General features: G+C 33.5%; 2 protein-coding genes across 4 annotated transcripts; one reads left to right on the top strand and one right to left on the bottom strand.

Annotated features, from left to right (window-relative positions):
* The first annotated feature begins 360 nt into the window (after positions 1-360).
* LOC139845543 (probable beta-1,3-galactosyltransferase 14) lies at positions 361-3,159 on the top strand. The gene is made up of 7 exons (XM_071835800.1): positions 361-843; positions 1,283-1,435; positions 1,509-1,591; positions 1,815-1,914; positions 2,380-2,493; positions 2,653-2,795; positions 2,869-3,159. Exons 1-7 carry the CDS (start codon positions 473-475, stop codon positions 2,955-2,957), a joined length of 1,053 nt encoding a protein of 350 aa, XP_071691901.1. The 5' UTR covers positions 361-472; the 3' UTR covers positions 2,958-3,159.
* A 270-nt stretch (positions 3,160-3,429) lies between these two features.
* On the bottom strand, positions 3,430-7,283 carry LOC139845542 (uncharacterized protein At2g24330-like). 3 transcript variants are annotated; one of them, XM_071835798.1, is made up of 6 exons: positions 7,153-7,283; positions 6,519-7,055; positions 6,180-6,324; positions 5,869-5,978; positions 4,797-5,202; positions 3,430-4,043 (listed from the first exon to the last, which is right to left on the bottom strand). In XM_071835798.1, the coding sequence occupies exons 2-6, from the start codon at positions 6,762-6,764 to the stop codon at positions 3,610-3,612; spliced, it is 1,341 nt and encodes a 446-aa protein (XP_071691899.1). In that variant the 5' UTR covers positions 6,765-7,055; positions 7,153-7,283; the 3' UTR covers positions 3,430-3,609. The 3 variants fall into 3 exon arrangements, with proteins under 3 accessions (XP_071691899.1, XP_071691898.1, XP_071691900.1); XM_071835797.1 differs by having other exon boundaries at positions 6,519-7,030; positions 7,153-7,277; XM_071835799.1 differs by having other exon boundaries at positions 6,519-6,910; positions 7,153-7,258.
* Between the last annotated feature and the right edge of the window lie 4,920 nt (positions 7,284-12,203).

The raw sequence follows: 12,203 nt of genomic DNA, 5'->3' as shown, positions 1-12,203 counted from the left end.
TATTTAATTAGTCTCGGAAGTCTCGAACGTCTTGCGTTCGAGCCTCATCGGAGAGGTTTTACCACACACGATGTCTAAATGGATTCGTCGTGGGATTTCCTCTTAAGTAGCGGTATGACTGTAATATTTGTCTCAGTAAATAATCGAGTGAGTTTTGACATCGCGTTCGAACTTATCAATGACTCTTAACCGGGTTAAAAAAATTGTGAGAGAGGGATTAGAACATCTGGTTTAATGTAAACAAGTTAACAACATGACATGAGATTTGCCGGATATTAAAAGTTTTATTCTACTATGACAACTTTTTTGTACGATATACTACTATACAACCATTAAACAAACACTTTTTTGGAGGCAAGTTTTTAATTTGTCTTTTCTCTTTTGGTAAATCAAAATAACCTGAAACTGACAAATCAAACCCCCATCACCACCACTCTCACAAAACCCAAACCCTAGATCAACCAAAATCAAAATGCCTACGCCTAGAAAATTCTTCCAAGCTCGATCTCCATCAAACTTCTTCGCTCGTAGATCATTCGCACTTACTCTCTGTTTCCTGATCGCAATCGCCGGTTTGTTATTATTCACTATCGTCGTTTCAAATTCAGGAATCGGATCAGGAAATAAATGTAAGTACAGCAAACCGCTATCTGTATCTGTAGTGTGGGATCAAAGTGGTGTTGATACCACAAGAAGTAGAAAGATAGGGTTTGTTAATGATGGAGATCAGAAAAGGCATAAAGTTATGGGATTTGTTGGAATTCAAACTGGTTTCGGATCGGCTGGGCGACGGCAAGCGTTGCGAAAAACGTGGTTTCCATCTGATCACCAAGGCCTTCAACGGTTAGTATACAAGTACTTGATTCAAATTGTTAAGCTATCAAAGTATACAATCGGATCGGGTTATTTGGGATTAATTATTTAAAGACTAAAGTAATAACCTGCTTATTCATTAAGGAATATGCACATAAATATGTTTGTGAGTACAGATATAGATATGGTCAATAAAGGACTAAATTAATCGATTAGTGAGGTCTGTTTTGAATTTGAGATGGAGTATAATTATGTGTTATACATGAACATGGATCCACTTATATTATCAACTTTGCGATTCAAACTTTCATATAGAGAAAAATTTTAATGGGCATTTTTGTACTATTTGATCTTACTTGAGCTGAGCTTGACCTGCTACAAGAACACTTGTCGAACAATTCGATTCATTTTGAAGCTTTGTACGAATTGTTTGTAAACCTGTTTTTCATTGCTTGTTTATCATATGCAGTTTGGAAGAGGCTACAGGCTTAGCCTTCAGGTTTATTATTGGGAAGACTAGTGATGCGTCAAAGATGACGGCACTTAAAAAAGAGGTGGAGGAATATGACGATTTCTTGATGTTGGATATCGTTGAGGAGTACAGTAAGCTTCCATATAAAACGTTAGTGCCGATGGTTGAAATTAATAAAGGAAATTGTGTTAACATTTATACTAATTTTGTGTGTCAATTACAGGTTAGCCTTCTTCAAAGCTGCGTATGCACTTTATGATTCTGAGTTTTATGTTAAAGCTGATGATGACATATATTTACGACCAGGTGATCTTGAGTACTCTGATCTATTAAAAATAATTATATAAATATTATTGTTCATTTGTTTTTATTGTTTCTGAAAAATCATTTATTGTTATCGATAGAAAGTAATATATGGTTCAAGAAGTTGGTCACACTTTGAACTCATTGTTATATAAGCTAGTGTCTCATTTAATTGTTTCTTGATTCCTCTATGTAATTATGCACACATTGCTCCAATTGATTCTAGATCGGTTATCACTGCTGCTGGCTAAAGAACGTTCTCACTCACAGACTTATCTTGGATGCATGAAGAAAGGTCCTGTGTTCACTGATCCGAAACTTAAATGGTTAGTCTTTTAAAACTTTCCATCTGTGTGTGTAGCATGTGATAAGTATATCATGGTACCTGCCTTGCGCTGCACTTTAGGTATATTATTGAAACACAAAAGCGTGTATTAGAGACTGATAACTAGGGATTACCAGGCTCTTTACTTTTTTTCTGTATTAAGTCCTGTTCCATTTGCCTCTTAATGGGAAGGGGTGTCTGATTCTATGTCTCCTAGAAACAGACCAATTTTCAGATTAAGTGACAAAAAACAACAATTTTACTTGGTGAATTAAGAGCTGTAAAGAAACAGATTATTAAGTGGAAAGTAAACACGCGCGTCACTGCTTTGGAAAAAGATGATATTAAACTGTTTTGTGAGTGTGGTTTTTTCTTTCGGGTTATTATAGTAGCAGTATTATACGTAATAATTAGTATCCATTATCCATGTGTTATTAAGTGTCTAATCATTTTTTTATATATGCAGGTACGAACCTCTAGGATACATGCTTGGTCAAGAGTATTTTCTCCATGCTTATGGCCCACTGTATGCTCTTTCTGCAGATGTCGTTGCAAGCTTGGTTGCTCTAAGAAACGACAGGCAAGTAACTTTTCATTTTTATACCATTTCAATCCATTTTTCACTTTTACTGATATGAAAAGATAAAATGTTACTCATACTAAAACAGATCTTTGTGGTATGAATATTTTGATTAAATGTTACTAATATCATGAAGTCTATTAATGTTGCATCTCCCAGTTTTCGGATGTTCAGTAATGAAGATGTTACTATCGGAGCTTGGATGCTTGCAATGAATGTCAACCACGAGGATAATCGTCAACTTTGTCAACCTGAATGCACTGCTACATTTATTTCCGTTTGGGATATCCCCAAATGTTCAGGTTAGCATTTTTCTGCAAAATCTATATACAACAATTTCAATTTGTACCCGTTAATAAGTTTTTGATCTTGCAGGGCTCTGTAACCCCGAAAAGAAAATGTTGGAGCTTCATCAAATGGATAGCTGTGCAAGCAGCCCAACTTTGCCTGCCGATGAAGACTAGTGACAGGTGTGCTATTATTAATGCTGAAGTATAACCTTCGCTATTAAAATACTACATCAAAGCCTTAGAAATCTTATAGTATCCATTTGTATCTCATTCTTTCATCATATACAAACATGATAAATAGCAATTTTGATGTGACATAGATTTTAATGCAAAAACTAGTCATAGAGGTGATTATACATTTGACTATTTGTTAACATCAAGATGAGTAGCATGTATTGTATCTTTTTGTGGTATGTATTGTATCTATCTATGCTTTTACTTTCTTCATATTCTTGTTCTTCTGCCACAACTTACTCAGAAACACTCAGTTCTTTTACTAACCATCCTATTGGCGCATCATCATACATTCATTTTCTCAATTTGTTGGTACGTTAGGTATAAATAATGCGGTAACGATCCAGTATTTAGATAACAGGATTTATCTGCAACTTAACAAAAAGATTACTAAAAAGAAGTTATACAGATATCTTATACTATTGATTTCAACGGTAACTCTGCCGTCATACTTTACAACTACATAAACCAACTGCCGGTTAGTATTTATAATACTTTATCATGATTTTGCAACACGAAGGAAGCAGGACCATGTGTATGTCTTCAATCAATGTGAATGTTAATGAAAGAATATAATCTTATATAGAGCACGTTAATGCTTAGCAGGATCCTCGGCAACTGTGTTTTCGTCAGCAGATTTACTCTCACTCAGCGACTCATTCCTTCGTTTAACTAAGTTAGCATTGGCCAATGCCGTATTTGGAGATTTTATATATGTGTCGTTACCATCCGAGGGTCTTACTTTACTTGGGGCATTGCGGTATGTCTTTGAGATGTTGGCATCGGGCGAATTTTCACCCGATTTCATTGGTCTATTAACACGGTGACGTGTTGTCGAAGCTTTCATTTCAGGAGTGTTGGTATCCGAAGGATATTCGTGTTTATTCAGTGCATGTGGTGAAGATCTCATATTAGGGCTGTTGGCCGCACTTGTAGAACTTTCATCCCAGTTCCTTGGTTTATTCAAGGCATGACAATGTGGACAATAATATGTGATCACTAGAAAATCCTCTTTCCTTGCAAGACCTACATTTAAGACATTTTCTTTATGTTACTATACAGCTTTCAGTTGGACGTTTTAGAAAAGGCAAATAGCATTAACAAGTAACCAACTTTAACCCAAAAAAAAAAAAAAAATTATTCAAGTAACCAACTTTTTTACCTTATACTATTCCTAGCCCTAACTGTGAGGTGTAGTCAAATTGTGTACTTTTTGGTGAAAAAGTGGGTTTTTGAGTGTAACTGTATTTGACCTTCATTAACCCAAAAGATCAAATTTTTGTGTCAAATATTGGTTGGGTGATGTGGTAAAATCTGGTTGGAAATTGGGTGGTAAAAAATAAATGAAATATATTTATAAAAATTTCTTAAATTGTGATTGGTTACAAGCTTTCCTCACGCTCCATATCTATTCTGTCAACATTTTAACTGACGCGAGGTTGGGTCAAAAAGTCACGTCGCGATAATAGGCGTCAACGTCGCCACCTCATTTAACAGATCAAATGTGACACTCGGTTGGGAGAAGTCTTATAAAAAGGATTTTGAGATTTCGAATTAAGGAAATCTTGCAGCAAGTCAGGAAAGATCAACTTGGTCAAAGTCGAAGTTTAAATGTTGGTTAACCTTTTTACACTTAGTGCTTTTTGCTCTAACAGAAGTTGGCAAACTAAAATGGGATTTTGACAGAGGTTGGTAACCATTATTCCCTTTAATATACACTATAAGGAGTATGATGAACTTGAATCACAACCAAAAACAGATAAAAAAATATATACTCACCATTATGCATATGACAATAGCCACATATGAGTGCATAAGATTGTGTAGGGTCCTCTCCCACTAGCAATGCCGCAAGACGAGCGATCCAACCCCCATCTTGATGACTTATAGCCACAGGAGTTTGATGTTCAACAGAAACCTCACTAGGTAATGAAATCTCAGACACTTCACTACCAGCATACTGAAACGCTTCTTTATCGTAGTTTTTTACAGGAGATACAGCCGCTGATGGGGTCCGTCTTCGAAGACCACTTGATTGTGAAACATCAACATCACTTCTCTTTCCTATACCATGTTGGTTAAGATGCGATTCATCTACAAACACATGCAGGCCTGAATCTGCACCCAATTTGGATGCCAGGACAGATGCAGCAGCAGCCTTTGCTGCTGGGTCTGTGTCATATCTCTGCAAAATCATGTTTTTTGAATAGCACAATATTAACCTTTCAAGGAAACACGCATTCAAGAAAACAACACAGAATGAGAATAGGCTACGGTTTCAGGGAAGGGAAGGGAAGGGAAGGGTCAGAATTAAACTGTTTATTTACAAATGGATTAATATGGGGTTTTCTTTCGATCCTAACAAGTTGTTATTACTTATTAACACGGGTTTTATTTCATTCTAAAGGATTGAACAACTTAGGTAAAATCTGAAAAGTTAACTGGAATGGAAAACGGCTAGAAGTAATTCAGCAACTCATGACACAATCAAGTCACTATTAACCTCTTATATTCGTTTATTTCGAAAGATGATTCGTTATTGTAATATTTTGTATATAATCATTTCATGTACACTATTATTTATATAAAATAATGAGATCAGACACTACTTATTTATGACTCACCAATTGATCTGTTTCGACCCAAACTAAAAATTACCCATTTTGACCCGTTACCGCATCCCCCTGTTTTCAGCGTTTCAGGTATCAGATAACATATATTGATCTACCGGTCGTAAACTAATTATGGGCAATTTGTTTGGGTCAGCACGTGTTAACGAGCAGTGTTCTCTTAGAATTGAAGTGTGCTAAAGAAAATGTGTGGTAAGAAAGAGTAGAGCGGCAAGTGGTACCTGAATGAGTTCCTGGGTGTTGTAATAATTAGTCCTTTCTTTAAGTTCATCAATTTTTGTTTGTCTTTCCGCCCGTAGCTTCTCTAAAGTTGTCTGATCCCTGCGGTCGCCTATAAAGATAGTATACATTCATACAAAAGTCATCTAACAACTTGTTTTCGCACTAGAACTGCGTTACAACTTTCTTCACTAAACCAAAGACTATTGAGAACCAAACAAATTAAGAAGCTTGTGGGATCATGTGATGACACTTATACGAGGACAAAGTCTTGGAAGTGAAAGTAAAAGATGTAGTTTTAGAGGGAACTTACATATCCCTGTTAAACTTTTAGCTCCAGAGTACAAAGCCCATGATAAAACTGGCAAAACAAAAATAGGCAAAACTCGCAGCGCCCTCATTTTCGAGTCCAATTTAACTGATCGTGTTGTCATTATAGCATATCCTATTGCAACAACCTGAAAAAAGAAACAAAGGGGATTCAAACGATATCATATATCTGTTGATTCAAATCAATTACATTAGTACTATTCACTTGTATAACATACATTTTAATCATGATTTGAGTCATTTGTTCACACAAAATGACACATAAGCTTACACACCACTTACCAATTCTTATTATGTTGCAGTTGCTAGGGATTAACATTACCTCGAGAAGAACAAAAGATACGATTATATTCCTAGCGGTTTTTCTCCATCTCATCGATCGTTTCTTCATTCTAGCGAGAATAGTAGCTTCTTCTTTATGTATATACTGCAATCTCTTCTCAAAATCATCACCATGCAACCTAATCAATCCACTCCAAAATCGAGCAAATATACTTTTCTTTTCCGTTTTCGTCGGACTATCGTTCTTCTCGTTACCTACTTCTGTCACATCTTTCTCCTCTGCCATTTCTAATCAATCATCAATTTCATACAGCTCAAATGATCATAGAATCAGACACCTACTTGATTCAAATGTGAGCCTTGCTTGATACTCCATTGAGAACATGAATCCACATACATGTTATTATGCAACAGTGAATGCCTGGCCTTCCTCTGAAATTGATAACAGAATCAAACAGCTATACATGATATATACCTGATTTCATGCCAAAAATTGTCTCGGAATAGATCACAGAACATTCTAATTTGAAAACCATACGTGAAATTGATCGCCTGAAATTATGCAATATCAATAAATCTGGCTTTATGGTTAATCTGATCACAGAATTAAATCAAAAGCTATTTGTTCGAAATTCGGAAACCCTAACGTGATGTTAAGCGTGCGAAATACGTACCTGATGAATAGGGAATCTGTATCTGAAATTGATCACAGAATCAAACATCTAATTCGTTCAAATTTGAAAACCCTATGTATCCCTCCGTCTCCGCCTCTACATATGCATATGCAATTGATGACAAATTTCATTTCATTTGTTTTAAAAAAAAGTGTTAAACTAACAAATAGTTTTATAGTTTTTTTTTTGTTTTTTTGAAAAATACTGGCGTAGGTTACATAATTTATAAAAACATTCCCTACTGGTGACCGGTTACTCGTATGTACAGTCCCTGAAGCTAACGGACGTTAATATTTAGGCGTTTTTATAATACGATTTCTTCATGAAAGTTGTTCTAATTCCATCACCAAACATGAAATGTCCCGTTCTTATTGATTAAAAACGTTCCATATTAATTAATTTCGTTGCGAGGTTTTGACCTCTATATGAGACGTTTTTCAAAGACTGCATTCATTTTAAAACAAACCATAACCTTTATTTCATCAATAAAGGTTTAAAAAGCTTTACGTAGATTATCAAATAATGATAATCTAAAATATCCTGTTTACACACGACCATTACATAATGGTTTACAATACAAAAATGTTACAACAAAATAAGTTTCTTGAATGCAGTTTTTACACAATATCATACAAGCATGGACTCCAAATCTCGTCCTTATTTAAGTATGCAACAGCGGAAGCTCTTAATAATCACCTGAGAATAAACATGCTTAAAATGTCAACAAAAATGTTGGTGAGTTATAGGTTTAACCTATATATATCAAATCGTAACAATAGACCACAAGATTTCATATTTCAATATACATCCCATACATAGAGATAAAAATTATTCATATGGTGAACACCTGGTAATCGACATTAACAAGATGCATATATAAGAATATCCCCATCATTCCGGGACACCCTTCGGATATGATATAAATTTCGAAGTACTAAAGCATCCGGTACTTTGGATGGGGCTTGTTGGGCCCGATAGATCTATCTTTAGGATTCGCGTCAATTAGGGTGTCTGTTCCCTAATTCTTAGATTACCAGACTTAATAAAAAGGGGCATATTCGATTTCGATAATTCAACCATAGAATGTAGTTTCACGTACTTGTGTCTATTTTGTAAATCATTTATAAAACCTGCATGTATTCTCATCCCAAAAATATTAGATTTTAAAAGTGGGACTATAACTCACTTTTACAGATTTTTACTTCGTCGGGAAGTAAGACTTGGCCACTGGTTGATTCACGAACCTATAACAATATATACATATATATCAAAGTATGTTCAAAATATATTTACAACACTTTTAATACATTTTGATGTTTTAAGTTTATTAATTCAGCTGTCCTCGTTAGTAACCTACAACTAGTTGTCCACAGTTAGATGTACAGAAATAAATCGATAAATATTATCTTGAATCAATCCACGACCCAGTGTATACGTATCTCAGTATTGATCACAACTCAAACTATATATATTTTGGAATCAACCTCAACCCTGTATATCTAACTCCAACATTCACATATAGAGTGTCTATGGTTGTTCCGAAATATATATAGATGTGTCGACATGATAGGTCGAAACATTGTATACGTGTCTATGGTATCTCAAGATTACATAATATACAATACAAGTTGATTAAGTTATGGTTGGAATAGATTTGTTACCAATTTTCACGTAGCTAAAATGAGAAAAATTATCCAATCTTGTTTTACCCATAACTTATTCATTTTAAATCCGTTTTGAGTGAATCAAATTGCTATGGTTTCATATTGAACTCTATTTTATGAATCTAAACAGAAAAATTATAGGTTTATAGTCGGAAAAATAAGTTACAAGTCGTTTTTGTAAAGGTAGTCATTTCAGTCGAAAGAACGACGTCTAGATGACCATTTTAGAAAACATACTTCCACTTTGAGTTTAACCATAATTTTTGGATATAGTTTCATGTTCATAATAAAAATCATTTTCCCAGAATAACAACTTTTAAATCAAAGTTTATCATAGTTTTTAATTAACTAACCCAAAACAGCCCGCGGTGTTACTACGACGGCGTAAATTCGGTTTTACAGTGTTTTTCGTGTTTCCAGGTTTTAAATCATTAAGTTAGCATATCATATAGATATAGAACATGTGTTTAGTTGATTTTAAAAGTCAAGTTAGAAGGATTAACTTTTGTTTGCGAACAAGTTTAGAATTAACTAAACTATGTTCTAGTGATTACAAGTTTAAACCTTCGAATAAGATCGCTTTATATGTATGAATCGAATGATGTTATGAACATCATTACTACCTTAAGTTCCTTGGATAAACCTACTGGAAAAGATAAAAATGGATCTAGCTTCAACGGATCCTTGGATGGCTCGAAGTTCTTGAAGCAGAATCATGACACGAAAACAAGTTCAAGTAAGATCATCACTTGAAATGAGATTGTTATAGTTATAGAAATTGAACCAAAGTTTGAATATGATTATTACCTTGTATTAGAATGATAACCTACTGTAAGAAACAAAGATTTCTTGAGGTTGGATGATCACTTTACAAGATTGGAAGTGAGCTAGCAAACTTGAAAGTATTCTTGATTTTATGTAACTAGAACTTGTAGAATTTATGAAGAACACTTAGAACTTGAAGATAGAACTTGAGAGAGATCAATTAGATGAAGAAAATTGAAGAATGAAAGTGTTTTTAGGTGTTTTTGGTCGTTGGTGTATGGATTAGATATAAAGGATATGTAATTTTGTTTTCATGTAAATAAGTCATGAATGATTACTCATATTTTTGTAATTTTATGAGATATTTCATGCTAGTTGCCAAATGATGGTTCCCACTTGTGTTAGGTGACTCACATGGGCTGCTAAGAGCTGATCATTGGAGTGTATATACCAATAGTACATATGTCTAAAAGCTGTGTATTGTACGAGTACGAATACGGGTGCATTCGAGTAGAATTGTTGATGAAACTGAACGAGGATGTAATTGTAAGCATTTTTGTTAAGTAGAAGTATTTTGATAAGTGTATTGAAGTCTTTCAAAAGTGTATAAATACATATTAAAACACTACATGTATATACATTTTAACTGAGTCGTTAAGTCATCGTTAGTCGTTACATGTAAGTGTTGTTTTGAAACCTTTAGGTTAACGATCTTGTTAAATGTTGTTAACCCAATGTTTATAATATCAAATGAGATTTTAAATTATTATATTATCATGATATTATCATGTATTAATATCTCTTAATATGATATATATATACATTAAATGTCGTTACAACGATAATCGTTACATATATGTCTCGTTTAAAAATCATTAAGTTAGTAGTCTTGTTTTTACATATGTAGTTCATTGTTAATATACTTAATGATATGTTTACTTATCATAATATCATGTTAACTATATATATATATATCCATATATATGTCATCATATAGTTTTTACAAGTTTTAACGTTCGTGAATCACCGGTCAACTTGGGTGGTCAATTGTCTATATGAAACATATTTCAATTAATCAAGTCTTAACAAGTTTGATTGCTTAACATGTTGGAAACATTTAATCATGTAAATATCAATCTCAATTAATATATATAAACATGGAAAAGTTCGGGTCACTACAGTACCTACCCGTTAAATAAATTTCGTCCCGAAATTTTAAGCTGTTGAAGGTGTTGACGAATCTTCTGGAAATAGATGCGGGTATTTCTTCTTCATCTGATCTTCACGCTCCCAGGTGAACTCGGGTCCTCTACGAGCATTCCATCGAACCTTAACAATTGGTATCTTGTTTTGCTTAAGTCTTTTAACCTCACGAACCATTATTTCGACGGGTTCTTCGATGAATTGAAGTTTTTCGTTGATTTGGATTTCATCTAACGGAATAGTGAGATCTTCTTTAGCAAAACATTTCTTCAAATTCGAGACGTGGAAAGTGTAGTGACCCGAACTTTTCCATGTTTATATATATTAATTGAGATTGATATTTACATGATTAAATGTTTCCAACATGTTAAGCAATCAAACTTTTTAAGACTTGATTAATTGAAATATGTTTCATATAGACAATTAACCACCCAAGTTGACCGGTGATTCACGAACGTTAAAACTTGTAAAAACTATATGATGACATATATATGGATATATATATAGTTAACATGATACTATGATAAGTAAACATATCATTAAGTATATTAACAATGAACTACATATGTAAAAACAAGACTACTAACTTAATGATTTTTAAACGAGACATATATGTAACGATTATCGTTGTAAAGACATTTAATGTATATATATCATATTAAGAGATATTCATACATGATAATATCATATGATAATATAATAATTGAAAATCTCATTTGATATTATAAACATTGGGTTAACAACATTTAACAAGATCGTTAACCTAAAGGTTTCAAAACAACACTTACATGTAACGACTAACGATGACTTAACAACTCAGTTAAAATATATATACATGTAGTGTTTTAATATGTATTTATACACTTTTGAAAGACTTCAATACACTTATCAAAATACTTCTACTTAACAAAAATGCTTACAATTACATCCTCGTTCAGTTTCATCAACAATTCTACTCGTATGCACCCGTATTCGTACTCGTACAATACACAGCTTTTAGATGTATGTACTATTGGTATATACACTCCAATGATCAGCTCTTAGCAGCCCATGTGAGTCACCTAACACATGTGGGAACTATCATTTGGCAACTAGCATGAAATATCTCATAAAATTACAAAAATATGAGTAATCATTCATGACTTATTTACATGAAAACAAAATTACATATCCTTTATATCTAATCTATACACCAACGACCAAAAACACCTACTAACACTTTCATTCTTCAATTTTCTTCATCTAATTGATCTCTTTCAAGTTCTATCTTCAAGTTCTAAGTGTTCTTCATATATTCTACAAGTTCTAGTTACATAAAATCAAGAATACTTTCAAGTTTGCCAGCTCACTTCCAATCTTGTAAGGTGATCATCCAACCTCAAGAAATCTTTGTTTCTTACAGTAGGTTATCATTCTAAT

The sequence above is a fragment of the Rutidosis leptorrhynchoides genome, chromosome 4 (assembly GCF_046630445.1).
Source record: "Rutidosis leptorrhynchoides isolate AG116_Rl617_1_P2 chromosome 4, CSIRO_AGI_Rlap_v1, whole genome shotgun sequence".
Classification (NCBI taxonomy): Eukaryota; Viridiplantae; Streptophyta; class Magnoliopsida; order Asterales; family Asteraceae; genus Rutidosis; species Rutidosis leptorrhynchoides.
Note: the sequence above shows the minus strand (reverse complement) of the source record. Positions and strands in the feature narration are given on the sequence as shown.

Bases quoted from the DNA above. Each gene is read 5' to 3' on its own strand.
- LOC139845543 (XM_071835800.1), top strand. From the start codon at position 473: ATGCCTACGCCTAGAAAATTCTTCCAAGCTCGATCTCCATCAAACTTC. The intron at 1,592-1,814 runs GTGATCTTGAGT...AATTGATTCTAG, and splicing joins TGACATATATTTACGACCAG to ATCGGTTATCACTGCTGCTG. The intron at 1,915-2,379 runs GTTAGTCTTTTA...TTATATATGCAG, and splicing joins ACTGATCCGAAACTTAAATG to GTACGAACCTCTAGGATACA.
- LOC139845542 (XM_071835798.1), bottom strand. From the start codon at position 6,764: ATGGCAGAGGAGAAAGATGTGACAGAAGTAGGTAACGAGAAGAACGAT. The intron at 5,979-6,179 runs GTAAGTTCCCTC...CTATCTTTATAG, and splicing joins TAAAAGTTTAACAGGGATAT to GCGACCGCAGGGATCAGACA. The intron at 5,203-5,868 runs GTACCACTTGCC...ATGATTTTGCAG, and splicing joins ACACCCAGGAACTCATTCAG to AGATATGACACAGACCCAGC.